Raw genomic sequence first — 27,589 nt, 5'->3', positions numbered from 1 at the left:
GAACTCTGAAGGGCTAATTTGCCCCTCTAATTTGCATAGTCTAGGATTCTTAAATCCACCTCGTCCCAGCCCAGGTCTGTATGTGTCCTTAATATTGCCTGTTGAGCCCTTGCGGTGACCGTGCCTTAGTAGGCATGAGGGAGGAGGTTTTGAGAGGAGGGGTTCCAAGCTTCACCTAGAGGCTCTGGCCCTTCACCCCACAAAACCTCCTTTGTCTCAGCTCCTGTACCCCCGACACTATCCAGGACTGGCTGTCCCAGGTGGAGAGTGGTCACAAGGATGCCCAGGGGTGTTTGGGCCCTGGGTCCTGGAGGGTCGTCAGATCTGAGGCAAAACAAGTCAGTTTTACAGCTGCCGCTCCAGGGAGCCTCATCTGCAAGGTGGCTAAAAGCCAAGATTCATGTCATGTCCTCATAGCTAATTTTTCCCAGCTGGAAACCAGCTGGGAAATTGAAATGTCTCAGAGGTTCTGAGGACAGTTTCTTCTTGGGAAGATGGCTATGGACCAAGGCTCACAGGGGCATAGAACTCATATAAACCCTAGCAGTCTAGAACTGGGGTACCTATTCCTAGAATATTCCACTCACACAGGGGTCTGGAGCCCCCACTCCCCTAGAGTCCCTGCCACAGCGCGGGGGAAGGGTGCCAGTGTCTGCACCCTTTATAACAGAATACAGGTCAGAGTGACTCCCTAGGATATTATATCAGCTACGTGTCCTAGAACTTAGTCTAGAACAAAGAATGTCTCTCTAGATGTTCCTCTGCTGAATGTGCCAGCAGCTCATCTACAATCGAACCTGGACAGAGTATCTTCCCAGGCAGTTTATCTGTTGTGTTCAAAACCTTTATCTAGACGAAATGTTCCAGAGGCTCACCTAGAACAAAGAATGGTTCCTTGAAACATTTCACCTGAGGTGTCTGGAACCTCATCCATAACAGCGCCCACAACAAAGGGGGTCTCCTGAGGAACATTCTCTACTCTCCGGGTCAAGTTCCTCTCCCCCAAATCTGCCACCCCTTCATGCTTCTGCCAGTCTGGACCCCTCGGATGTCTTAGGGTGCTTCCTCCTGTCCACCTCCAGCACTGTCAGCCCAGCCCACCCCAACTTCCCAGCCCACCCCAACTCCCTCCTTCAATTCCCCTCTTGCCCAGGCTCCAGGCTTCGACCCCCAAGGGCTGTACCAACCTTGTTCACCAGACGCTCCCACCTCACCCCACATCTTCAGTGGCCTCTTCCATCCTTCTCAGAGGCAGCCCACCCCCACACCCCCTGAGGAGCACAGGGTCTAGGTCATGAACTCCCTCCTCTGGCGGATCTGCCAGGGCTGCCAGGTGGCCAACTCCAGGCAGGGAGAGGTGTGGGGCCCCTGGCACCAGCCTTGATACAGAGGCCTCCATGAACGTGGGGCAGCTCACGAGGAGTGTAGCACCAGTTGGTGCCCTGGGCCCTGGTTCCAAAGAGTTTAGGAAATGGGCCGCAGGGTTGAAAACAGGGCCAAGGGCTGGGGCTCCACAAGGCTGTCCCCTCCCAAGAAAGAACCCAACGATGGGGGCCACTCTACCCTTGGACCAACAGATCCACTCGCCCTCAGCCTGGTGGCCCTGCAATTCTGGGCTCAACACTGTGGTCGATGTGGGATCAGCCAAAGTTCATCCCTTTTCGCGGGGAACTCTGGCCTACACTGTGGTCTCGTACTCCAGCAGCTCCTGGGAGGTCCCGATGCTCCGGTACTGCAGGCGGGGTGTTGTGGGTGAGGAGTACTCCAGCGCCAGGATGGTCTTCCGGAGCCGGCGGTCAATAAAATGAGCATCCCAGGCGGGGTACTTCTTCCGAGGCAGGTCAATCCGAATGACAGGCCCCTCTGTCCGCAAGGTGCGGGCCACTGGTGTGGGAGGCAAGCCAGGCCGCACCTGGAAGACAGGTGGCGTGGGGGTCCCCGCACGCTCGCCTCCCACGGAGGCCCCATCCCGCTCAGGGCCTGTAGTCCTGGGCAGGGACCTTGGGGGACTTGTGACAGCGTCGGCTGGTGGGCCACAGGGCCCTGGGGCCTTAGGGAAGATGCAGCCGGGGGCCTGGGGACTCAGCATGGGCCCGTTGGGGTGCAGGAGGCAATAGTAGACACACATGAAGAATACGCCCAGCGCGAAGCTGGAGGCCACTACACAGACCAGAATGAGTGAGTGGAAGTCGGTGGAGAAGTTGCGGCTGGAGTACCAGAAGCCGGTGAGCGCGGCGTTCTCCAGCAGAACGATGCAGTAGTAGAGGGTCACGCGGCGGCGGCTGCGGCCCTCCTTGACATTGAACCAGCAGAAGATGTAGATGATGCCCACTACCATGTTGTAGATGATCTCTTCCCACTTGGACATGCAGAAGTCCGTCTCCCCCTGGATGACCCAGAAGGTCATGACGCACCAGTGGGCCACGATGAAAATGCCAAAGTAGAGCTTGTAGACACTGGCGAAAAGCGCAAAGGCCAGACTGCGGGCCGCGATGGCGAACAGGTGCCACAGCACCTGGGCCACGGCGCCCTTGTAGGACAGCGGCCGCTTGTCGTCCCGAGAGTCCCGCAGCACCTTCTGGTAGGAGGCCAGCGTCCAGGCCAGGGACACGAGCGAGGCGGAGATGGACAGGGCTGTGGAGACAGGGTGGGGGTGGGGGGGGCCGGGTTAGGGACGGGTCTGGGTCGGGGTCTGGGGAAAGGGGGAGGGGTCTGGGTCAGGAGCAGGGTTCTGAGGAGTGTGGGGGGCAGGGTCTCTAAATCAATAGGGGGGTGAGGAGGGTCTGGGTAGGTGGTCTTCCAGAACACAGATATAGGGCTGAGAGTGGCAGGGTTAGGTGCTTCCACAGGGGTGGGGACATCAAGGGAGAGGGGAGGAGGGTGATTTTGATCTCTGTAAGGGTCAGGTGCAGGGCTCTAGTTAGGGTTCAGGGGTCTTGGCGGGGGGGTGGGAAAATAGGGTCCAGGACTCTGGGAGTGAAAAGGAGGTGAAGAAGTAGGGTCATGATTAGGGAATGGAGAGCCAGAGGGGACTGTTAGAAGTCATAGGCCACCAAGATGAGGCTGGGGCATGGAAAGGAATATTCAAGCTGAGCACAGCTGAGGGCATGGGAAGAAAATGCCGGGTGGGAAGTTTCGATAGGGGCCCGGGACCCTGGGCAAGGGATGTCCGGGGCACCTGAGAGATGATGACAGAGTCTTTTGAAACACTGAGGGTGTGTCAGGCAAAGTCTGGGTGGGAGGAGAGTGGGAGCCCCAGGGAGATAGGGAATGTGGTTTTTTCCCTCTGACACAGGTGACGCGGTGGTAAAGAATCTGCCTGCTAATGCAGGAGACTTGGGAGATACCAGTTCAAGCCCTGGGTCGGGAAGATCCCCTGGCGAAGGAAATGGCAACCCACTCCAGTATTCTCGCCTGGAAAATTCCATGGACAGAGGAGCCTGACGGGCTACAGTCCATGAAGTTGCAAAGGGTCGGACATGACTGAGCATAGCACAGCACGGTGGCTGCGTGGGGAGACTGCATGGGGACCAGGACAAACCCTGGGCGGAGTCTCCAGGGGGCTGAAGAGCAGCCAGGGGCGGGATGGAAAGGCTCTCTGGAAACGGGTGGTGACTGAGAAGGTCTGATGCAGAGCGGTCCCCAGGAGAGGCAGGCTGGGATGGGGACAGTTTAGGGAAAGAAACGGACAGGGAACTTCCCTGAGAGCCTGCAGTGTGGTGATGGGGTCAGGGGCCTCTCTGGACTTGGGAGAAGTGGGGTCTCGTCTGCCCTGGCAATGGGGAAGGGAGGGTGGGAGAGGGCCTGAGAGGAGGCAAGGGGGTGGGGTGGAGGGGCGTAGGTGTCGCCTAACATTGAGAGTAAGTGAGCCATTGGCGGGGACGTGGGGGGTCTCCAGAGGCCTGGAAGATGGGGAGAGGAGAAGGGGAGGGGCCTCTAAAACCCGGACAGTGAGTGGCCCAAGGATGCGGGAGTGGACGGGGCCTCCCCAAGGGGCCTTAAGCCTGGGCAGCAGACCGGTGGCGCTGTCCTCTGAATCCTGGAGACAGGTGAGCCCCGGGGGCGGGGCTCGGGGGCGCGCAGGCGCGGGGCGGGGCTCACCGGGCAGCAGTTTGGGCGCGCCGCCTTCGTGCACCACCAGGCTGAGCTGCAGCACGAGCTGCGGCGCGCTGCGCAGGAAGGTCTCCAGCAGGCGCAGCATGCTCACGTCGGCGCTCTCGAACAGCATCCGCCAGTAGAAGTGGCGCCGCAGCCGCTCCCCGCGCCAGCGGCTCTGCAGCCCCAGGTACATGGTGCGCAGGTACCTGCGGGAGGACGCGGTGCTCAGGGCCTCGGGGTCGCGCGCGCTGGGCCCCCCCCGCCCTCTCCCAACCAGCCTCTCGCCCCCGCCAGCAAGTGCAAAGGGCCGGGGCGTAGTGTAGCCCCGAGCAAGGCACTTCCTGCTCTCCGCTTGTTTCCTAGGCGGTGAAACGGACATAGCAAAAGGATCACCTCACAGAGCTGTTCCCAATGGGTTCACCAGCTTGAAGCATGGCACACAACAAGCCTTTCATACGGCACTATCAACATCACATTATTGCTGTGACGAGTTAGGTCCTGCTTTCTTTGCAGGATTCCTGATACGCTACCCTGAGCTTACACTAGCCCTATTATTATCCCCATTTTATAGATGAGGAAACTGAGACCCAGAGAGTTATGTCCCTTGTCCGAGGTCACACAACTAGGATGTAGTGGAACCAGGATTCAAATCTAACCATTAGACAACACTGCCTCTCACTGTAAGCCATAAAGAGTTGCCCACATACAGGTTCAGGCACCATTCAGGTACCAGCCTTCAGTTCTGTTGCCAGCTTCCTGGCCTTTTCCCCAACCCCACCTCTGAGTGCCCAGTTCTCCCCATAGGAAAGCTGCTCAGAGATCCCCTGGCATTTGAAACTTGGCTGCTTCCTCTGGTACCAACTGCTCACAACAAACTTGACAGCTCCACCTGCTTTGCACTCATCACAGATGTTCACGATGCTCACGTTCATTTTCATGGAACACCTTGCCTTGCCCTTCAATCCCCATCCTAGCCCTAAACCTGGACAAGTCTTGCTTTTCATCCAAGGCTAAGCTATTAGACATGACTTCTTGCAGGCAGCCTCTGCTGACCACCCCCATCTGAGGTAAGGGGCTCTCTCTAGCATTCCTCCAACATTGCACTTGTCACAGTGAGTTGTAAGTGCCTGGTTAAGCATCCATCTCCCCCAGACTGAACTCCATAAGGATGACTGGTTGGCTTGCTAACTGCTACATCCTCAATTCTTTGCACATGGTAGGTGCCAATCCATGTTGGCTGCAGGACTGCAAACTTGTTTAACTGAATGGAACTCTGGTGACCCTGTAGAAGGTATGGAAGGGAGCCTGCAGACTTGACTTCAATTCCTAACTTTGTTTCTAATTTGCAGTGTGATTTTGAAGAAGACCTTCTCTGAATCCTAGCTGATCCCATCTAAAGTGGCTGTTAGGATTAAATGGATGAGATAGTTTGCAACTATAAAGTGCAATGCCCATTAGAGTGACAAAGGACCTGTCCACACAGATCCTGGCCCTGGTTCCTTGCCCAGCAGCTTCACTCCTGGCAAACTCAACTCCCAAATTCTGAAGCACAGGACAGGTGTGCCCTCTGCTGAAACCAGAGACGGCTCCCTTAGGAGTCATATTTCTCCAGATCAGGGGAGAAAGTCCCACCAGATTCAATGGCTATATCACCTGAATCTAGAATCAGGGAGCCAGGGATCTGGGGTCTGTTCCCACATGTGAAGTGCTGGCATTTCCAGGATGTTCTGTAGTCAACTGTGTCTCACCAGCCCAAGGGAGGAAGCACAGTGCTTCCTGGAATTTGTGCTCAGCTAAAACCCAGAGTCTCCCCAGATAAGTATCCCAGTCTGAGCAATGGCGTAGCCCTCTCTGGGCCTCAGCATTGCCAAGTGCCGACAAGAGGGATGGGGTTGATGACGCTGAAGATCCTTTCAGAACTCATATTCTGGGACCCAAAGTGTCCCCCCAAAACATGGCCAGAAACACCCATTTAGGGCACTCCTTCCCATCCCTGGGTCTTCCCAGGACCAGTGGATGGGGTAGATGCACCCTCAGTGTGACACACGATGGGATGGCGGTGAGGACAGGGAAGAGGACTGATCCCTCAGAAGCTGACTCAAGACATGCAAAGGCCCCACAGTCTAACTCTCCCATCCAGCGCTGGAGTCCCTCTGGCAGTTCCCGGCCTGTGCATCTACCCCTCTGCTCACACACTTCTCAGAACAGGGATACTCTACCTCCTGAGGCAGAGCCTTCAGTTCTGAGCAGCTCAAGAGCCAAATTGTGTTTCTTCTGATTGAGCAGAAATTTGCCTCCCTCTGGCTACTATTCTTTGGACCCCTGCCTACCATCACCCGTCCCCCACAAAGATCTCTGCAACTAGAACATTCACTTACATAGTGAGGGTATCTTCACCTCTTGCTATGTGCTAGGCCCTGTACCCTCAAGTATCTCATAGTCACATGGGAAAGAGAGATAAGCTAAGAGCTGAACTAGATGCTCTAAGATGCTGTGGAACTCAGAGAGGAGATGGATAACTTTAGCTGGGGAAGGGGATCAGGAAAGATGTCCTGGAGGAAGAAACATTTGATCTGTTTTAAAGCAAGCATGGAAACATATACAGGAAGCACAGAAGGGCATTCCATGTGGAAGATCCAACTGAAGTGAAGGTATAGAGGCACAAGAGAACATGGCTTTTTAGGGGAATGGCCAGTGTTTTGCCAGGCCTGGAAATGAGGGTTTTCCTGGGCCTTTGGAAGACTAGAATTGTGAAGGGCATTGAATTTTTGGAATGAAGAGTTCATACTTCATTCTAAATCTGAATTCGGTCCCAGAATCAGGGGTGATATGATCAGCTCGGTGGCTTAGAAAGCTCACTCTGGAAGGTTGGCTTGGAGGAAGGCCAGGTGAAGGCTGGGGTTTGGTCCAGGCATGAGATGACAGGGCTGAGTTAAGGCAGGGCACAGAGGAAGGGGCCGAGCACAGAGCTGGAGATGCCAGAAGTGGGGACAACTAAGAGAGAGACCAAGATGACCCCCAGAGCATCTGAGGGCCCCAAATGCACACCAGGCATCCCAGCCTGTCTCCCTGCTCCCCATTCCCTCTCCCGGTCCTGTGGCTCTGGCTTTGGACAGGAAGGAGATACCAGCTGGTCCAATGTGAAGGGGCCTGGGGAGTTGGGGGAGGGCAACACCCTGGAAGTTTCCCTCAGGCTGGAAGACCATCTGTTTCCTGGCCTAGGTCAGCATGAGGGAGGCCCCGGCCCGGCCAGCATCCATCACCAGCTGACAGGCTGCCTGCCCAATTCCCTGCCCACTCCTGCCCCCTCCCGTGCCAGCTCCCAACACCCATGCCCCAGCAAACTGCAGACAAAGGGCTCACCCAGCCCAGGCCTGCTGTGGGCTGGAGCAAGGAAGCGGGAGGGGAAGAGAAAGACTTCTGAGACTCAAGAACGCTGGGTCAGCGGGGAGCATGGAAAGATCATGCTACAGTCTGGGGATAAAAGGGTCTCCGTTTAGCCTCATTCTGCCCCTTTTGGCAACAGGACCAAAAATCGTGGCTGTCCCTTCCAGTCTGCACTAAACACTCATCGCCAAAGGCCTGCAAGGTTTTCATGGGCCTGGGAAAACATCTGAAGCCAGGGGGAAAAATTGGCTCTAAAACATGGGGAAAAATTGGCTCTAAATCATAGGGAAAAACTGTAGAATCAAAATTAATAAATGTTTAATTAAATGTCTGCAAAACAGAACATCATATCCGCCAGTCAACTGCAATTTGGCTTTCATCTGATTATATATAATTTACGCTCGACGTTTGATATGGCTGCATTTTAATATGCTTGATAGATAGATGTAGGGCCCATAAAGGTCTTAAAACAGCCCAGGACACATAACCTAATTTTCCTGGGCCTCAGTTTTACCTTCTCTAGAAAGGGGCCAGCACTTGCCCTTCTGTCTATATCACAGCCACTGGGGCGAGGATCAGGAGGCAAGGTGGATATGCTGGGTTTGTGGGTTTACCCTTGCCCTGGGTGCTGTGTGGCCTTGGATATTCTATCTCTCTAAGCCTCATTTCACCCCTTGTTGTGAGCATTTGTGAACTGTAGGGGGATGTGCACATAGAGAGGGGGAGCATATGCTAGGTGGAGGCCTCTGGCTCCTCCTGATCACCAAGCAGTCTCTCTTTTCATTGAAATGTGGTTGATGTACTAGCAGCCTCCCTTAACGCCTTCTCCAGGTAGCCCACCCAGTTCCATTCTATGTAGAAGAAATTGATTTTCACCACAAATGGGACTGATGCCATCCACACAGGACATCCTGTCTCAGGGAAAGGAATCCAGCCTTGGGGGCAGTGCCTCTGCTCTCCTGCAAAACATATCCTCAGTCTGTCCATTCGCTGCCACTACACTGATCCAGGCCATCATTATCCTCTGCTTTCTCAGACCTACATTCACTCCTGCCCCCTACCTCCACCTCCTGCCCCAACCCTATTGCTGTAATCCATTATCCACATGGCAACCAATGGAATATTTTAAAAACTAATCATGTCAGATCATGTTATTCCCCATCTCAAACCCTTCCAAGGGCCTCCCTCCCACTTGAAGTAAAATCCAAGCATCTCCCCTTGGCTTGCAGGCCCTAAACCATCTGGTCCTGCCTGTTTCTCTTACCTCATCTCAAACCACTGTTTCATTTGTGCCCTAGAGGTTCCTGGAACCCAGCCTAACTTGTTCCTGACTTCCGACCTTTGCACTTGCTGCCTCCTCTGCCTGGAGCCCCCTTTCCCCAGATCCTCCTGTGACTCCAGGGTCTCTTCCTCAGCTCCCAGGTCACCTTCTCAGAGAGGCGCCTCAGACCACCCATCCCATGTCAGCCCCTCCACTTTTGCTGAACCCTCTCGTCTCTCATATCACTCTGTCATTTTCTTCTTAATATACCTTATAAAGCAATCCTATTTAGTAATTTACACTACTGTGGTTCACTGAGGGTTGGGACCTCATCCATCTTGGTCCCCACTGTATCCTCAGCATCAGTAAGTGTAGTAGGCACTCGATAAATATTTGTTGAATGAATACATGTGCATGAGTGTTTGTAAGTGTCTCATTCCTGACCTTGGTGACCCTGGGGCTTCTTTGTCTGAGTCAGCATAGAGCTGGAATATCTGTCCTTCCTCTTCCAGGAAGCCTTCCCTGATGTTCCTCGCTAACTCTGACATCCCCCTTTCCCCGCAGCCTTAAACCGCCTGAGGCTGGTGTGCGCCAAACCTAACAGACAGTTTCTACCACCCCCATTTTACCGGTGAGGAAACAGGTGCTCAGAAGTCTTATTTTGGATCTAATTTGCTGACTCCCAGTCTTGGGCTCAGAGAAGAAGACTGTCTGGGAGGAAATTGGAACAGTAAGTGTTTATAGTTAAGGCTGGAGTTGGGAGCAAAACAAGCAAGCCTGGAGAAAAGAGAAACCAGGAATGGAGGTGTGACATCCTCCCACTCAAGGATCCAAAAGGCTGTCTCCTCAAGACCGTCCCCCGCCATGAGCAGGCAGCTGGGCAGGAGATGGACAGAGCTCGTTCCCTTCTCCCCAGGCCCAGCATCCCCCAGCACTGAGGGCTCCTCTCTAAGAGGCAGAAGGGAGAAAGATGAGGGATCCCACATCCCTGAGAAGCCCGGAAGCTTCTGGGCCCAGTGTCAGGGTCACCCTGTCTGTCTCCTGCGCTCCTGGGTTACCCTGAGTCTCTGGCACTAGTCAGGGTTGCTGGCCTTGGCCTCAGTCTCCGTGCAGATGGTCAGCCTGGACCCGTCTCTCTGTGGTCCTCAGTCCCACTTCTTTGTGGGTCATTATCTCCGTCTTTGGCTCAGATCAGCCTGTTGTTGTGTCTGTCCTGTGAATGCAGGGTCAACCTATTTATGTGTCTGTCCTTCCATTACTGTCAATCAACCTACTTGTCTGTCAGTCAGTGTTACCCTGGGACCTTGGGTCAGTCCTGTTGTCTGTCCTTGGACTATAGGTCATGTAGTCTTTCAGATACTATGTCCATCTATTAGTCAGCTTGACCCTGGGGTCCCAAGTCAACCTATCTGTCTCTCTGTCCCTTGGATGTCAGGATAGGCTGTCTGTCCCGTTGGATACCAGGTCTGCTCTTCTGTCTGTCTTTCTGTCTGTCTTGTGGATACTGCCTGTTGGTCTGTCTGTCTTTCGGTCTCTCCGTGGCTTGGTCCATCTGCTGATCTGCTGCTCAGCTCGTGGCTCGCGTGACTGCCAGTTTTCCGGCCGCCCTCCCTTGCCTGCTCCCCCTCTCCCGACTCCAGGGCTCTCTCTGTCTGTCTGCGTCTCTCACATCCTCGGCGCCTCCATCTGTCGATCTCCGCGTTTCCGAGTGTGTGTTCTCGTCCCTCTCCACGCCCCCTCACAGCTCTGGGCCAAAAAACACAGCAGCTTCCAGCGGCTCCCCCGCTCCTGCTCCATCCAGGAACAGCCCTGCACCACAGCCAGCTCTCTGGTCTCCAGTGTGGGCCCGGCTTGCAGGCTCTGGAGGGCGACCAGGCAAGGCTGATGGGAAGGAACAGGAACACGGGACCAAGTGAGCCCACTGCCGCTCTGGCAGTCTGTATGGGGATAGTGTGCAGACACTAATAACAATAACTGCTCGCACTTATTGAGCGCCAACTGTATGACAGGCTGTGCTTTTTATACATAGTGTCCATTCCTTACAGCAAATCTCTAGAGTGGACACTATTACTATCCTTATTTGATAGTATCCCTATTACTATCCTTATGAAGAAGCTGAGACCCAGAAAGGGGTGGCGACTTGTATAAAGTCACCCAGCAAGTTCGTGCCAGACCTAGGACTCAGACTTGGCTCTCCATGGGCCCCTGCTCCAGGGAAGGTGCTTCGGTTGCCCAGAGGGCGTGCAGAGTGCTGTCCATGAGGACCCATGTTGGATGGGGCTGGACCTTAAAGCTTTGTATGGAATTACATGGGTTTAGAGAAACCTGGGGACAGTGGGGTGGGGAGGAGAAACAATTTTGGATGGAGAGTCAGGAGACCCAGGCTTAAGGTTGAGTCTTTCTGGGAAAGTCCAGCCCTTCTGTGGGCTTTATAGTCTTCCTATAAAATAGGTCCCGGTAACCTGATTCTTGCTTGCCCCAAGGAGTTTTCATTAGGTTCATCTCCCCACCAATCTAGTTCTGATAACTTTAAAACCCTACTGCTGTGTCCTGAACCCAAGCATTTCTCTCCATTTCTGTGTTATTTCTCTGGTCCAAGCCACCCAATCCCAAGCAGCAGCAGCCTGTGTCCACCTTGATTTCCTTCCCTTCATCCTTCCCCTCTTAGACCATATATTTCACACAGCAGCCTGAGGAGTTCTGTAAAATCCTCCATCAGGTCATGTCACTCCCTATTCCCCTTAGAATAAAATCCTCACCATAACCTTTGGGGCCCAGTGTGATCCAGCCCCTGCCTACCTCTAGGACCTCATCTCCCTCCACCCTCCCCATCTCCCCCATCGCCAGCTACACTGGTCTCGCTTCTTCTTGAACACCCCAAGCTCTTTCCAGCCTCAGGGCCTCTACCTCAAAAGGGCTTTAACAACACCTGGCAAATTCTCATTCTTTCCATCTCAGCTCAGTGTCACCTCCTCAGAGAGCCCTTCCCAGATCCCCCTTGCCCCGCCTTCCAAAGCACTTCTGCCCCTCCAGCCACTTTCTATCAAGTTACCCTATTTTCTTAATAATATACATCACAACCAGAGATGATCTAATTTACTTGCTTACATATTTCTTGTCTGTCTCTCCATGAGTGTGGGGACCATGCTTGTCCTCTTCTCTGCTATGCCACTAGTGCCTGGCATATTGTTAATGTTCAGTATATATTTGTTGAATTCTTGAATAGGTGAATAAGGAGTGCTGCTGCTGCTGCTGCTAAGTCGCTTCAGTCGTGTCCAACTCTGTGCAACCCAATAGACGGCAGCCCACCAGGCTCCTCCATCCCTGGGATTCTCCAGGCAAGAACACTGAAGTGGGTTGCCATTTCCTTCTCCAATGCATGAAAGTGAAAAGTGAAAGTGAAGTTGCTCAGTCGTGTGGGACTGTTCGAGACTCCATGGACTGTAGCCTACCAGGCTCCTCCGTCCATGGGATTTTCCAGGCAAGAGTACTGGAGTGGGTGAATAAGGAGTATGAATATATTTTATAAGCCCCCAATTGAAGGCTGTCAAGTGCAGAGGGAAAGAGTCAATCTTGAGAGTCAGGGAGCCCTGGGTTCAGATCCTGATGCCGTCATTTATTGTCTGTGTAGTTTTCGGCAAGTTGTGTCCCTCTCTGAACCCCTCCGCTCAATGCTCAGCTTTTCTGGGTAGCTATGAAATCAGAAAGTGGTGGGACTTCCCTGGTGGCACAGTGGCTAGGAGTCTGCTTGCCAATGCAGGGGACATGGGTTCGGTCCCTGGTCCGGGAAGACCCCATATGCCTTGGAGAAATTAAGCCCATGTGCCACAACTACTGAAGCCTGTGTGGCCAGAGCCTGTGCTCTGCAACAAGAGAAGCCACCGCAATGAGAAGCCTGCACATCACAATGAAGGAGTAGCCCCTGCTTGCCACAACTAGAGAAAGCCTGCACATAGCAATGAAGACTCAGGGCAACCAAAAATAACATAAATGAAAAACATTTAAAAAAAAAAAGAAAGAAAGTGGTGATTTGTATAAAATGCCCAGCCCAGTACGGAGCACTCAACCAATAAGAAGTTTTAAGAAGCTGACAGACTCAGAGGCTCCAGCAAGAAGAGGAAGTCTTAAGTTTCTGGTGGGGCTGAGACCTATTCCTTGCTGACTTTCCTGGGTGCTGACTGAATCTGTCCTCAGAAGACAGAGGTCCAGGGAATTTTCTTCAGGACAAGATATTCTTCGGGGTGTTTGCCCACCTCCAGAAAATAACAACCACTCTCTGAAGACCTTCTGTAGGTACTTTGCTAACATTCTCAGTGCAGCTTATGGCATTTTGTGGGCATGATCCCCATTTTCCAGCTGAGGAAACTGAGTCTCAGAAAAGAGGAGGCTCACTGGCATTTATTCACCCACCATTTTTGAGTACCTACTGTATGCCAGGAGCTGTTCTAAGCACTCTCAGGAGCAAGACAGACCTGATCCATTGGGTGCTGTCTAGTGGGGGACCTGGACATTAATGAAATCGTCATGTAAACCTGAAACAACAGACATTCTGTGGCTTCTGCACATGCTCCAACCAGCTTCTGTGCTCCAGCGCAGAGGGAGGCAGTGCTATTGGAGAAGGGCCCAGCTGGGGAAGAGTGTGGCAGTCAGGGAAGGCTTTCTGAAGGAGGTGGCTACTGAGCCATGATCTGAAGCAGGCACAGAAGTTAACCAGGTAAAGGGAAGAAAGGGGGTTTCTGGCAGAAGAACAATATGGGCAGAGGTCCTGAGTTGGGAGGGAGAAGTAAGTAGTCAGAACGGCTATAGCTCCTGAAAAGGAGACGAGGAAACAAGGGATGAAGGGTCCATGGTGAAGCATTTAGTCTTTATCTGAAGTCAAAGAGAGGTTTTAAACAAGAGGATGAAGAACATGTGAGATAGGACTTCTGCATTTTAGAGGGAGTACCTTGGCTGTAGGGAACAGATTGGAGGAAGGCAAGGGTGGAAGGTGGGAGACCAGGTACCAGGTGAGAGGTGAGGATGGCCCAGACAGAAGGGATGAACCTCAGAGATGTTTAGCAGGCACTTGGAGAAGTGATTTGCCCAAGGTCAATAACCAGAAGCATCCAAACTGCACCTCAGGTTAGGGATGGATAACTCCCCATTTCACCGCAGGACACGGATCAAGCTGAGGACCTAGATGTGATCTGTATGTTCCCTGGGAAACACTGGGCCTCCAATTATACAGCTACCTCACCTGCACTGTGGCCAAGTATGCTCTTGGGGGAATGGCCTTGCGGCTCCCTCCCATCTGTCCACCCGTCAATGCTGTGTGCTCCTGCAAGGATGCAAAATGGGACCTTCCTGGAGTTGGCAGCCAAATGAGTCATAAATGTCAGTAAAGGATGCGATCTTACACGTTTGGCTCCCGTTTCGTATGGTGCTGGGAGCTAGGCTGTCTTCTTCCTCCTTAGCAGCCCCCTACAGAGACACAGCACTTTTTTTTGCTGGGCTAAGGCCAAACATCTCCCTGCCACTAATTTTAGGCTCTGGCTGAAAAGCTGAGACCCTCTCTTAACCCACCCACTGCAGTCAGCTCCTAACCAGTGCCTCTCTTTGCCTGGCAGAAAAGCAGGTGGCTCTTCTCCAGCAAAGTGTTTGGGACCAGGTTCCTGCCTCATGTCCTTCACTGTTTGAGCACAGCCAGATCTTTCTTCTCGGGCCTCACATTCCCCATCTGTGAAATGGGTGCACAGCAGAGACTAAAACCCAGAACTCCATATTCTAGCCCAAGGCTCTTTGTTCCCCTTTTCCTGAAATTCTTGTGTGACATTGGGATAATGTGAGCCTGTGAGGGAGAGGGAGTTAGATCATGGTCTCCTGGTGACATCTAAAGGTGCTTGAAGATCAAGGCAGGGGAAAAAGGACCACTTCATTTGTCTCTGGTCTGAGGGATCCTAGATGGTAGAGGGGCCTAGCTGATATTATTAGGGACTCTGGGGAATGATAGAGCGACGTCCTGTCTAAAAAGGCAGCTGTCCCTCAGCTCTAACTGGTTGCTGCCATGGGAGGGAGATTGTGAGCCCAGTATGGCTGGAATTTCAGTTTTTCAGGAAGAGCTGGAAATTAGGATACTTATGCAAAAAAACAAAAAATGAAACAAAATTCAATTTGGAAATGTTGGCAACTAATTTTAAAACTACCATATGAATTTAAAAGAAATTATTATTTCTTTTTTAGGTATGGTGACAGTATTACATACTTTAGTTAAATTTTTTAAAAGTCTATTTTTTAGATGTACTGAAATATTTATGGATGCAATGATAACACACACACACACACACACACACACACATGAAATTTATATCACTGCAGAAAGTTCTTTCAGATGGTGCTGGCCAGGAGTTGATCATTCTTGGAACAGGATGGTGGTACATGGAGGAATCATTATCCTGTTCCCTCTGCTTTTATATATTTAAATTATCTCCATAATGAAGTTTCATTAAACAGGAGGGGAAAAAATACCATGTGGGCCAAATGAACACACTCTTAGGCTGGACTTGCTGTTGGGCCACTGATTTGCAACCTGTGGTCTGGCAGGTAAGTGTCACAAAGCCCTCAAGTCAGATCCACAGACTCAGAACTGTGAGGGGCTTTACAGATGACTGGTTTATCCTCCAAACTGAAGGCAGGAGGCCTTGCTCAGCTCCCCTGCCAAAGGCAGCCGCTTTTGTCTGCATCCATGTCTGGTGACGTGGAGTTCAACCCTTGGGGCAACCCGCTTTCTTAGGGGCAGCTTGATTGTCAAGGTGATCTTCCTTCTTATCAAACAGCTTCTGCCTCCCTTTAACCTATTGTCACCTATCCTCACACTGTCTCTGAGTCACAGATAAGCCTCCTTTCTTGAAAGGGGGGTCCGGGGATGAGAGGTTGTGAGCATCAGTCCCTTGATGCCCTTCTCCCAACCCCTGTCTTGTTACTAAACAAGTAGGATGGGCTGCTACTTGGGCCAATAATAATTGGTGGTAAATATTTTCTGAGAATATAGTTTGTGAACTATATATAGTTCACAATTTCAGAAAAACTGAAATTCCATTTATATATATAAATGCCCATGCATTTATATTATTTCAAGACATCTTTTTTAAAAATAAGTGAATATGGTCATTTAAGGTAACGATGGTTCCTTAAAAAAAAAAAAATTATTTATTTATTTGGATGCACAGCATGTGAGATCTTAGTTCCCTGACCAGGCATCAAACCTATGTCTTCTGCTTTGGAAGCGTGGAGTTTTAACCACTGGACCACCAGGGAAGTCCCTCAAAACATCTTCACGAGAACCTTAAGGGGTGGGTTCTATCACCCCATTTCACAATGCAACTAAAGCTCCAGCTGGTGGGGCAACTTGCCCAAGGTTACCTAGCGAGGAAGCCATGGTGCCATGGGCTGTACCACTGCTCCAAGCTCTCAGCTACTTTGCTCTCTTGTCTGAGTCCTGGGAAAACTCATCCAGAATTCCCAAGGCCCCAGCTGAACTTTACAGATGGGTAGCTGAATCCCAGGCAGTGAAATGTCTTGCTCAAGATTCTGATTTTAGAAACAGACTCACAGACTTAGAGAGTGAACTTTTGGTTACCAGGGGGTAAAGATGAGGGGAGGGATAGATTGGGAGTGTGAAATTAACATGTACACACTGATATATTTAAACTAGATCATCAACAAGGACCTACTGTATAAGTCAGGTACCTCTCCTCAATATTCTGTAATACCCTAAATGGGAGAAGAACTTGAAAAAGAATAGATACACATATATGTATAACTGAATCACTTTGCTATACTCCTGAAACTAACACAACATTGTTAATCAGCTATACTCCAATGTAAAATAAATCTTTTTTAAAGTCACATTACTAATAGTAACTTTTAGTCAGAGAGGAAGAACCCAGAATATTAACAGTGGGGGAAAAGTTCTGATTTTAAAGATTCTATCCAGTTCATGTGAAAATTTATTGAGCGCTTACTGCATACAAGGAATTTTACTTCCTCTGTCTTCTAAGTCAGCCCCTCGTGCATCCTCCTGGGAACTCAGCCTACTCATCCTACTACATCTTGCACTAATACATATGTATTGCCCTGAGCCTGCATTTCTTCACTGACAGTTTGGAAGGCTGCAGCTGCAAACGAAGGCCTAGGCAGACCCCAGTGTCATGTCTACACAGTGAAGTGCTTCCACATTGCCTTAGCGCTCCCCACTTCAGCCACAGATGCAAACCCTGCTTCAACAGAGTTCATGTTCTGAGAATCTCCAATGCAGGCTCCGTTGTTTCAGTCGTGTCCGACTCTTTGTGGCCCCATGGACCATAGCCTGCCAGGCTCCTCTCTCCACGGGATTTTCCCAGTAAGAATACTGGAGTGGGATGCCACGCCCTCTTCCAGGGGATCTTCCTGACCCAGGGATTGAACTCGCTTCTCCTGCATTGCAGGAGGATTCTGTACCACTGAGCCACCAGGGAAGCCCCAAGAATCTCCTATGGACCTCATCAAAGCTGGCTGGGTAAAAGGCCAGCAAGAGCAACAGAGGGTCTGCTTGGAGTCATTCACCATGGGGGATAGAGAGAAGAATGAACGAGGCTTCAACTCCCCAGGGGCTTGTAATCTGGTAAGAAAACCAGGTGGGCAAGGATCACAACAGAATCTGATCAGGACAGTGGGGCTAAGAGGAATGAATAATTGTGCCTGGGGGGAAAGTCTAAGAGGGAGAACCCAGAATGTGTTAACAGTAGGTATTTTATACTAAAATTTAAAAAAATACCTTTCTGATTCTTTCCAAATCAACACATGATTATTTGTTTTCTAAGAATACACTTAGCTAGTAGAAGGCAGTATGTCTTGGTGGTTACACACGTGGGCTTGGGAGCCCGACTGCATGGCTTCCTTTGCACGGGCTTTGCTACTTATATATCGGGAGGCTGTTACCTCTGTGTCTCAGTTTCCACATCTGTAACAATAAGCCAATAACTCTAGCTAACACTAATCAAGAACGTATGATGTTTTGAGTACTGTGCAAAGGGAATTCCATATATTAATTCAATAGCCCTCACAAGGGCCATTTGTATAGACATGTTATTATTCCATTTCACAGATAAGGAAACAGGCCCAGAGAGGTTAAGTGACTTGCTCAAGGTCACACAGCTCATAAGTGGCAGAGTCAGAGTTTGGGCTCAACAGTCCTTATTCTACATTATCACACTCCCAACCTGACAGGATTGAAGAGGAACAATCTAAGTCTCTAAAATTATAGTTATAATTTTTAATACATCTGATTTTTTACAAACAGGTTTTTTTTTTTTACAGACATGTTTTTAAAATGTGTATGGGTAAAATGTATACATGTATTTCTTGGTTAATTAAAAACCAGAGTAAAATCTTCATGTGATATAAGAAATACCTAGTTAATAAGGGAAAAGTCTCTCCTAACCCTACCTCTCAGCCCCCAGAGATCATGAGCGAGGACAGTCTTCTTGGGACCTCTCATGTGCTGCCTGAGGTTTCAACGAGCGCATACAGTTCCTTTTTAAACAAACAAAACAAGCAAGTAATTTCCATTTTAGATGAAAGAACAAACAACAGTCTGTCTGATTGAGGGGGTGGGAGTTGGGGTCTGAGGGGTAGAAGGTGGCACGTGTTGGTTTGTTCAGGGAAAGTTACTCTGAAGAGGTGACTCTTTTTTTTTTTTTGGTTGCACCTTGGCAAATGCAGAATCTTCGTTCCCCAAATAGGGATGGAAACTCTGCCCTCTGCAGTAGAAGTATAGGGCCCTAACCACTGGGCTGCCAGGGAATTCCCAGAGGTAGCATTTGAGCTTGGCCTTGAAGGGAGTGCAGAGTTTCACTGGGTGGAAGATGCAGGCGAGGGAGGTGTTGCTGAAGGAAGGGCTGCAGGCAGCTGCTCAGAGGCATGAAGGAAAAGAGCGTGTGGCTTATGGGCAGGGTGGGGTGCGTCGGGGGTGGGCAGAGTGGTGAAGAGAAGAAAGGGCAGGAGGTAAAGGGCTTGACACCAGGCTACAGCTGTAAGACTCACTCGACGGACAGAGGGGAGCCAGGGCTGGCCCTCTGGCTACAGAATGGCAGGGTCAGCTCTGAGCTTTAGAACTGCAGGTGGAGGCAGGATGGGGAGGGGTAGGTTGGGGAGGGGAGGGACTGGAGGCTGATAGGATTTCCCAAGGGAAGAATTCCGAGGCCCTTACAAAGGCTGAGTGGTGAATGGAGAGGCCAGAGTAATCCCAGCCCATCTTCCTTCCTCTCCCTAGGGACCTTCGCCCCAGCTGCCGGGGGTTCAAAGCCATTTCCTGGCAGCCCTCCCTCCACCCCCAGGGCTTCTCCTGTGTGGTCTTTATGGATCAAACAGGGGACACTGGGCCCAACTGCCGCCGCTGTCTGTTAGGGGCTGCTCTAATGGCCTGTTGCTGCCAGCTGGGCAGAGAGGGGAGGACGGTGGGGTGGAGAGCATCCTGGAGAGGGGTCTCCCAGGAGGTGGGTGGTGAGGCTGGACTGCAACAACCCTGCAAGGTCAGAGCAGGGAGGGACCTTGCGGATAGTCACGGAGTTCAAGGGGTTGTAAAACATGTTTCAGTTGTAGGGCTGTCAAAACAAAATCTTAGAAATGCAGTCATCATATCAAGAAAAGAGAAACTTGAGATGCTCAGGCTGAAATGATGGTAAGAGGTGAAACGCAGTTTGAAAACCACTGTGGAATCCAACTCCTGACCTGTTTTATAAGTAATAATACAAATAGCAATGGTTACTGAGAATTGAGCACTTCCTGTGTTCCAGGTCCTGTGATACCTATACATTCTTTAATTCACTACTCCTCCAGATCACACATGACATATTGTTAGGAAGAATGCCCAGTTTGCAGATGAAGAAGTTAAGGCACAGACAAGTTATACCATTTGCCCAAAATCACAGAAAGCGACCGACGCAGGTAATAAGGCTGATTCCAGAGTATGAGTTCTCAACTGTTAACTGGCCTCAGTGGGGTAACTGACCAAAGAAGAAAAACTGCCCTGTCTGCCATGCTTGAAACAGGTCCCTCTCTGCTTTGCTACTGCCCTGGTCCAGCCCCCATCTTCTCTCACCTGAATCATTAAGCAGCCTCTCTGTGGGTCTCCAGACTTACCCTGGCCTCCCTCCAGTCCATTTTGCATCCAGCCACCAGAGTAATCGTTGTAAAACCTAAGTCCAGATCCTGTTCCTCCTCTGTTCAAATCCTCTTGGGCTCCCCACTTTGTGCAGAGTGAAAACCCCAAACTTCCCCTGGGCCCTGCATTGTCCAACCCCAGCCAACCTGTCCACAATCATTTCTTGTACTCTCCCCTCAGCTCTCTCCTCTGCCCCAGAGACTTCTTCTTGCTCTGCTCCTTTCCTGTGCCTGGAACACCCATCCCAAGATGTCCACACAGCTCCCCCTCACCCTGTTCAGCCCTCTGCCCATGTGCCCACCCCTCACAGAGGCTGCCCTGACTACCTTATCTTGAAGGACTGCACTCTAACCCATTTTACTTTTTCCCTAGGGCTTACCACTTTCTTGACCCATTATATTTTATATTCGACCCATTATATTTTATATTCTGTGTTATATTTTTTATTAAATATTATGTTTATGTTAGGTAATTTATATTCTATTATGTTTGTTTATTGGTTTCTCCCACTGGAGTTTTGAGCTCCAAGACTTTGTCTTGTTCACCACTCTATTTCCAGCGCTCAGAGCAGTGCCTGGTAAGACAGCTGGTGCTCCACGTATTTGTGGAATGAATGATTACAGATTAAATGCTCAGCTGCCATGTCCCTATGGCTTCAGGGGCCTTCTAGGCCCTCTTACCTTCCTGCCCACTCCCAGACCACTTATTCAGTGAACAAACCTCTTTCCACAGGGAATAAAGCTCAGGCTGATGGTATGAACCACTGCCAGCGGTTCTGAATACTTAATGATGGGCTGGTTCTTTGCTAAACCCTTGGTATATTATCTCGTGAGACCTTGAAACAACCTAAGAGGTGACACCATTATGGTCTCACTTATAAAGGATGAAACAGGCACAGAGAGATTATGTGTCTTGTCAGGATTAAATATATAATGTGGTACAGTCATGATTTGAATCGAGCACATTTGAATCCAGAGTTCATGCTCTTAGCCATTGAGTGAAGAATAGAGTTTCCCAGAGAGGAAACCCAGAGCCTGGTTTTTACACCAGGGAGGTTACTAATTCATTTCCAAACTTTTCTTGCGTGCAGAGCTTGTGAGGAGGCAGAGGGAGCAATACTGGGGCCTAAACATAGAGGGGGTGTTAGAGGGAGGGCCTTCAATGTCCAGTTTGCCTCCTTCCTTCTTCTCCCTCCTGTTTGGGGTCCCCAGATCCCGACGGCCTGGGAGGAATACCATGCCAGATAGTCTCCCACTAATTGGCTTAACAAACCATGCTTATCTGGGCAAAGCTGAGGCCCAGTGAGTTTAAGATTAGGGAAAGAAGGATTCATGGCTTACTGCTCTGCTGCCCATGGGGTCAGAGGGGACAGGGTTAGGACTTTAATTGGCTTAACAGCGCTGAGTGGCTTAACAACTCAGAGGGTTGTGTGGGGCGGGGAGGAGTGCTGGGCAGAAAGGGGTGAATACACAGGTTGGTGTCCAGCCCACAGCCAGCTTCGTGTCTGACCAGAGGATCTGTGTGTTCTCTTGGGGATCAATCTGTTTCTGTGCTGGGCCATTGCTCTGGAATCTTCTAATGTAGCCAGCATGATGGTACCAGGGATAGAGCTTGGGCTTGGGAACTGGACAAAAGTAGGTGGACATCTCACCTCTCCCCTACTACCTTGATGGGTAACCTTGGGCAAGTTACTTGACTTCTCCAAGTCTTACTTTCTTGGCTTATAAATGGGTAAATCAACTGCCACCAGAGGGAAAGTTTCAGGGCAAAAAAAAGATCATATTCCTCGAGCACCTCACATGGGGCCTGCTGAGGCATGGAGGGTAAACAGTGTCTGTGAATTCCTTACCTTCCTCTCCCACCTTAGAGCCCCATTTTGCATTTAAAATAATAATACCCATTGTTTGAGAACAGAAAAACAAAGGACTTCAATCAACTGTGAGGAACTGGCCAGAAGTTACAAGGGGGATAAGGCCCACATTTATTTCATGTAGTTGACATTATTTTTAAAACCTTAATTAGTAGTTAAATACTGGCAGAATTCACCCCCACCTCCCCCCCCCAAAAAAAAAATCCCAATTTCTGATTTCTCAAGAGAAATCAAGACAACACCTGGTCCATGATTTCACATGGCACCATCAGCTGGAGCTGGGTAGTAGCTTCAGCTTCTCTAGGCTTGCCTCATACTGTCCCCTTGACTGAAACCCATGTACTGACGCAGGTCTATGTTATCTAGCTCCTTAAAGTATTCAAATTTTGATTCAGCATTGTATCAGTACAAGCATGAGGAGTTGAAAAATGTCTTTAGGTTTCAAATTAATTTATTTGGATTAATTTATTCAAAATTTCAGGAAGTAAATGACTGGCCAATCCCCCAGCTTTGATTCTACAGGTCACACACACACATCTTCCTCATTACCCCAGGTTCCACCCATGAGAACATCTGCACCAAGTCCCACTGAACAATGAAGCTGTTCTTTGTGGGAACCTTTCACATGGTAAGCAAACACGTGCCCACATTGCCTAGTTTCTAGGAATACCAACCCTGGTGGCCTCTCGTCTGAATTTGCCTTCATTTAGCCATATCCTCAGTCATTTTAGAATCCAAAGCTTTGGGGACAGGAGCCCAGAGGCTTCAGCCCTGATAACTAGACCCAGAGTCAGAATTCCAGAAAAGGGAAGGCTCTTAAGGTCATTAAATCTATTATTCTCATTTTATGTAACAGAGAAACTGAGACCCAGAGGTGGGAAGAGCCCTTGCCCAAGGTCACCTAGCAAGCTAGTTACAAACCTGCATAAAGTCTCCTGATCCCCACACTACCCCCAATCCAGCACTTCTCTGACAATATGCACTGTCTCCCCATCCTTAGCCACATAGTTCAACTCCCTCCCCCTCCTTTCTCATTCTTATCTCAGTCTAGCAGAAACCCTGACTTTCTATCATCCTGGAATCTTGGGATCTCAGACTCATAATTCTTCGAGCTTGGGGGACACTTTAGTGGTAGAATTGCAGGGTAAATAAATTGAACTTGGGCTTTGAAGGCAAAGAGTCTTGAGTCCCAACGCTTCTACTCTCTAGTCGTGTGACCTTGGGCAAGGATGTCCCCTTTCTGAGCCTCCATTCCCTCATCTGTTAAGTAGGAATGATAATACAACCATGTTACAGGATTCCTAGGAGGGATACAGGAGATGAAGCAGGTAAAAAGGCAACCAATAGGCTGGTGCAAAGTGAGTGCTTAATAAAACAATTGTTACAGAACTGTAAATTAGGGGTCTCATGTCCAGATGTGATCAAAGAGAATGCAACTGGACAAACTGAAGCACGAATATCCTGTCTAAATTGTTCCAGGCCTGGAACTGCTAGATGCCTTTTTTTCCAAGGGAGAGTGAGGACTCTAAATTTTTGAAATATTATACAAGCTAGACAAAACACTACTGTAGGCCACGTTCAATCCAAGAGCTATTACTTTGTCATCTCTGCAAAATCACCTCATCCCAACCCCCTCACTTTACAAATAGGGTTGAGTAGAAATTGCTAGCCCTTTTATCTAAGAAACCATGGAGTTCAATGAACTCTCAGCCATCTGCGGCCACTCTCCTGAGACCCCACCCCCACCCCGTTGCCATTTTTTGCTCTGTTTGAGGGAAATTCAGTTTTATGTTTAAGAAAAAAAGTATTCATTCCTTGTAAGTAGATTCTGAGCATGGGGAGAAGGAGGTTTTGAGGTAGCCAGTGAGTCAAGGGGCAGTTGGCCCACTTTGGGCTGAAGGGAAAGGGGGATGAAGCTTTGGCTACCAAGAATAGGAAGTTACCATTTCAGAATCTAAAAATATCTTTCACCATCTGTCCACTCGGGCACAGAATGATAAATGCAGATTAGTTCCTGGATGTAGACATGAATATTTTTATGTGTCAAGCTAATAATAATAACACCACCTTTTGTGGCTAGAGTTCCACCCACCTCGTCCCCCAGGGCAAACTAAATGGAATACACAGAACATCTAATCTAGGCAAAGCATAGATGGGGAAACCAAGGCAGAGAGAGATTTGGCAACATAACAAGGGTGACACAGCAAGTGAGCAGCTGGGACAAACCCTGGGAGTCCTGTTTCCAACCCTCAGCCCAGAACTGAATCTACTGAGTTAAGCAGAACATGTTAACAAGTAGCAGAATAAACTTAACAACAGCAATAATCACCCTTTACTCTGCAGTAACATTGACGTTTTCCATATTTTCCCCACATCTGTGATAATCATGATAATCTATTGTATTCCTAAAATATGTTATAGTCTGCAGGGCTTTTACAAAGACCTTCCTTCACCTGACCAACCCACAAAGGTAACAAAATGTGGTGGTAAGTCAATGAGATGAAAAAAAGAGGGAATCTCCCTCATTTCACAGGTAAGGAAACTGAGGCTTGGAGGGAGGAGGGGTTTGCCTAAGTTCAAATAGTAGGCAAGTTCATTCTGTCAGTACACAGTAGAGCCCAACTTACTAGAGAAATACAGACTCAAGGGAAACCCTAGGTTCAGAATTGCCCCTGTCTCCAATTAATTCAGCTCCACTCAGCATGCACCCTCAGTCCTGGCAGAGGAAAAAGCCTAGAATTAGGCTGCTGTACAAAGCCTCAGTTTTGTCTTACTGTCCTGAGATGAAAGAACGGCTAGTGGCTATCTAACCTCAGATTCAAGATCCCATATCCCCATAGCCCTGTTTCTTTTGAGGGTAAGGGTAGAGACACTGAAGAAATCTTAGGAAGCAGAAAGAGCTAGACACCTCTCAGCTGGGTCCAGTACACCCTTTCCCAAAAGTCCAAAAAGTTTGGGGAGGATATTCATTTAGTTGCCTCAAATTCTGTTTCTCCTGGGAGGTTGGGAATGGACTGCAATTCCAAACTGAAAATCTTTGAGAGCAGGGAAGGACTTCTGATATCTTTCCTAAGCCCATGTTCAAACTCAGCACTCAGGCAAAGTGGAGTAGGACAGGGCTGGATGGAGCCCTGGGGCCCTGTTCCAAGCTTCATATTCATCTCCGTTGGCCCTGGGCCCTCCTCATTCACACACCCCTGATGATCTCTTTCTCTTTCTCTTTCTTCTTGCCCCATTCCCTATCTTCAGCAGCCAGATCAGAGAGAATGGAACTGAAGCTGGTCAGAGTTAGAGGGCAGAGGTCAGTAAAGAGCCGGCAGAGAAGGAATCAGAACTGTAATAGGGTGGGGCGGGGCGGAGGTCAGGACACAAGGGGGCGTGGAGGGTCATAGAAGGACTGGGGCGGTGGGCAGCCCCTTACCACCCCCACTCCTCCAACTCGGTTCTCTCCACCTGAGTTTCTCCTACCTCCAGACCTGGCCGAGCTGCAGGAGGTGGACGAGGGTCTGCAGCAGCCAGACGCAGAAGCGGCAGCAACGGCGGCGGTAGGTGCTGGCCGAGGAGGGCGCGGGTCGGGAGCCCAGCTCAGGACTGCCTTCTTTGGTCCGGAAGGCGACGGCGCTGTCCTTGGTGCTGATGACCGGCCCGCCGGCACCGCTGTCCTTGGTGCTGACGGCGGGTCCCGGGGCCCCCGCGGGCTCCGTATAGTCGTAGACGAACCAGCGGAAGCTGAGCAGTTGCACGACAAGCGAGGGCAGGAGCACAAACAGCAACGTGAGGCCGAAGTAGGTGTGCTGACCCTCCAGGTAATAGGAGGCCGCCAGCCACAGGTCCGTGGCGCCGTCGGAGAAGAACACGAGCAGCGCGCACAGCACCCAGCAGCAGTCCCGCAGCTCATAGCGCGGCCCCGGGCCCCCCGCCCCCGTCACCCCGGGCCCCCCGGCTGACTCTGTCGCCTCCCCGCGCCCTCCTGCACTGCCCCGGGGTCCTCCGGCCGCCCCCTCCGGCCCCGGGCCGGCCGCGGCCACCGCTCCATCCGACTTCGCGGCCATGTTGGCGGAGCAGGAGGCGGGGAGCGACTTCCGGGCGGCGGAGGGGGGTGGGGTGCGGAGTGGGGAGGACCCTGTGCAGGCGGCTCCCGCCTCCTCTTCTTCTTCCTCTTCTTCTTCCTCCTCCCTAATACTTCAATTATTCATTCCCCTCGGCGCCGCCCCTGCCCTTCCCCCACCCCGCCTGGGCTGTGGCTGGATGGGGGCAGACCTCCGGGGAATGAAGAGGGGGAGGGGTGGGGAGAGCATCCCAGGTCACCCTCTCCTTCCTTCCTCAGAGGCGTGGGGCTCCAGCCACATGCTTTCTGCCTCTCCGCCCCCCTCCCCACTCCACTTCCTTCTTTCCTCTTTTCTTCACCGGTCCTTTCTCCATCCTTTCCTCTTCATCTCCTCTGTTTACCTTTGGTGGTCTGGGTCTGAAGAGGGTAGGGGACCAGGGACTTTGAAAACAAGGGGCTTTTTAGGCGGGCACCCTAATAACCCATTAGTAATCACTCCGTGCTCACACATCACTTCCTAGTTTCCAAAGTGTTCACATATTGTTCCATCCCTTTCTTTGATCTTGAGACGTCTCTTTTCTTATTGTCTTTTTCTTACTGCTTTGAAGCTGAGTAAACTGCAGCTCTGAGAGTTGCTGTCTCTTCCCACTCTCCCCTGTCCCTCCCTCAGGGACTGCCTTCATCTGGCCACAGCCCTAGTTGAATAGAGGCTGGGAAGGGGGCAAAATCAGAGGGAAAGGGATGGGAGGAAACGCCAGGTGGAGAAAAGAGCAAATGCAAAGGCTTAGAGGCATGAGACTGGAGGGCATGTTTTCAAGGAAGTCTGGATCACAGATCCAAGGAGGTGGAAAGCTAAGAAAGATGGGACTCGAGAACTCCAAGGGATGCAATCCTAAAAGGCCAGAAGCAATGGGCGACCATTGCAGAATTTGAGCAGGGAAGTAATATGATCAAATCAGTATTTGGAAAAAAACATTTTGCAGCCAGAGGAGAGAACTGCTTAGAGGGAAGCAGCCTGGGGTTGGAGCGACCAGAGACAGAGAGAGAGAGAGAGGTATCAGAGAGGTAACAGTAATCCAGGAGAGAAGTAGGGTCCTCCATATGTCCTGGGTATCCCAAGCTCACCACCCCATCTCACCCTGCTTTGCTCAGATTGGATGTACCAGGGTATCTATGATACAAAGACTCATGTAGCAGTTTCTCTTTGCTCAGGACCATTCCAAACACTGTACATATACTAACTCTTTAACCTTACAATTTGTGAGGTAGTGCTTGTTTTCCTCCCACTTTACAGATGAAGAAACTGACTCACAGAGAAGGTTGTTTGTGTGTGTGGAACCACACAAAGTGCTTACAGTTAGTAAACACTAAGTCAAATTCAAAGCCATCATCCAGTTCCAGAATAAGAACCTTTCTACCTTCCAAGGGGAGGATAAGCATTAGGTGAGAAGGGGAGGAGAGAGGAGGGGAGGAAAGGAGGTTTGAGGATCGCCCTGCCTCAGAGTGGCAAGAAAAGGAAGATGAAAGGAGACAGCTGCCTTGGGCTGGAAGCAGCAGCCATCTGCAGCCCTTCAGCCCAGCATCCCTTTCTTGTCCAGGAACTGTTTTGGTCCCAGAGATGTTCAGGAGGTTGGAGTGGCAGCTGTTGTCCAGGGTTGAATGTGGAGGAGGAAGAGTTAGGGATTAAGGGAGTTTTCCAAACTGGATAGAAAGCTGACAATCTCCCCATGGGCCTGTGTAGACTGG

General features: G+C 50.5%; 1 protein-coding gene across 1 annotated transcript; it reads right to left on the bottom strand.

The window, feature by feature from the left end:
- Positions 1 to 1,678: 1,678 nt before the first annotated feature.
- On the bottom strand, positions 1,679 to 25,847 carry XKR7 (XK related 7). The gene is made up of 3 exons (XM_065919993.1): positions 25,264 to 25,847; positions 4,102 to 4,304; positions 1,679 to 2,634 (listed from the first exon to the last, which is right to left on the bottom strand). Exons 1-3 carry the CDS (start codon positions 25,845 to 25,847, stop codon positions 1,679 to 1,681), a joined length of 1,743 nt encoding a protein of 580 aa, XP_065776065.1.
- Positions 25,848 to 27,589: the final 1,742 nt, after the last annotated feature.

The sequence above is a fragment of the Muntiacus reevesi genome, chromosome 2 (assembly GCF_963930625.1).
Source record: "Muntiacus reevesi chromosome 2, mMunRee1.1, whole genome shotgun sequence".
NCBI lineage: Eukaryota > Metazoa > Chordata > Mammalia > Artiodactyla > Cervidae > Muntiacus > Muntiacus reevesi.
Note: the sequence above shows the minus strand (reverse complement) of the source record. Positions and strands in the feature narration are given on the sequence as shown.

Bases quoted from the DNA above. Each gene is read 5' to 3' on its own strand.
- XKR7 (XM_065919993.1), bottom strand. From the start codon at position 25,847: ATGGCCGCGAAGTCGGATGGAGCGGTGGCCGCGGCCGGCCCGGGGCCG. The intron at 4,305-25,263 runs GTAGGAGAAACT...GTCCTCCCGCAG, and splicing joins CAGCTCGGCCAGGTCTGGAG to GTACCTGCGCACCATGTACC. The intron at 2,635-4,101 runs GTGAGCCCCGCC...CTGTCTCCACAG, and splicing joins CGCGCCCAAACTGCTGCCCG to CCCTGTCCATCTCCGCCTCG.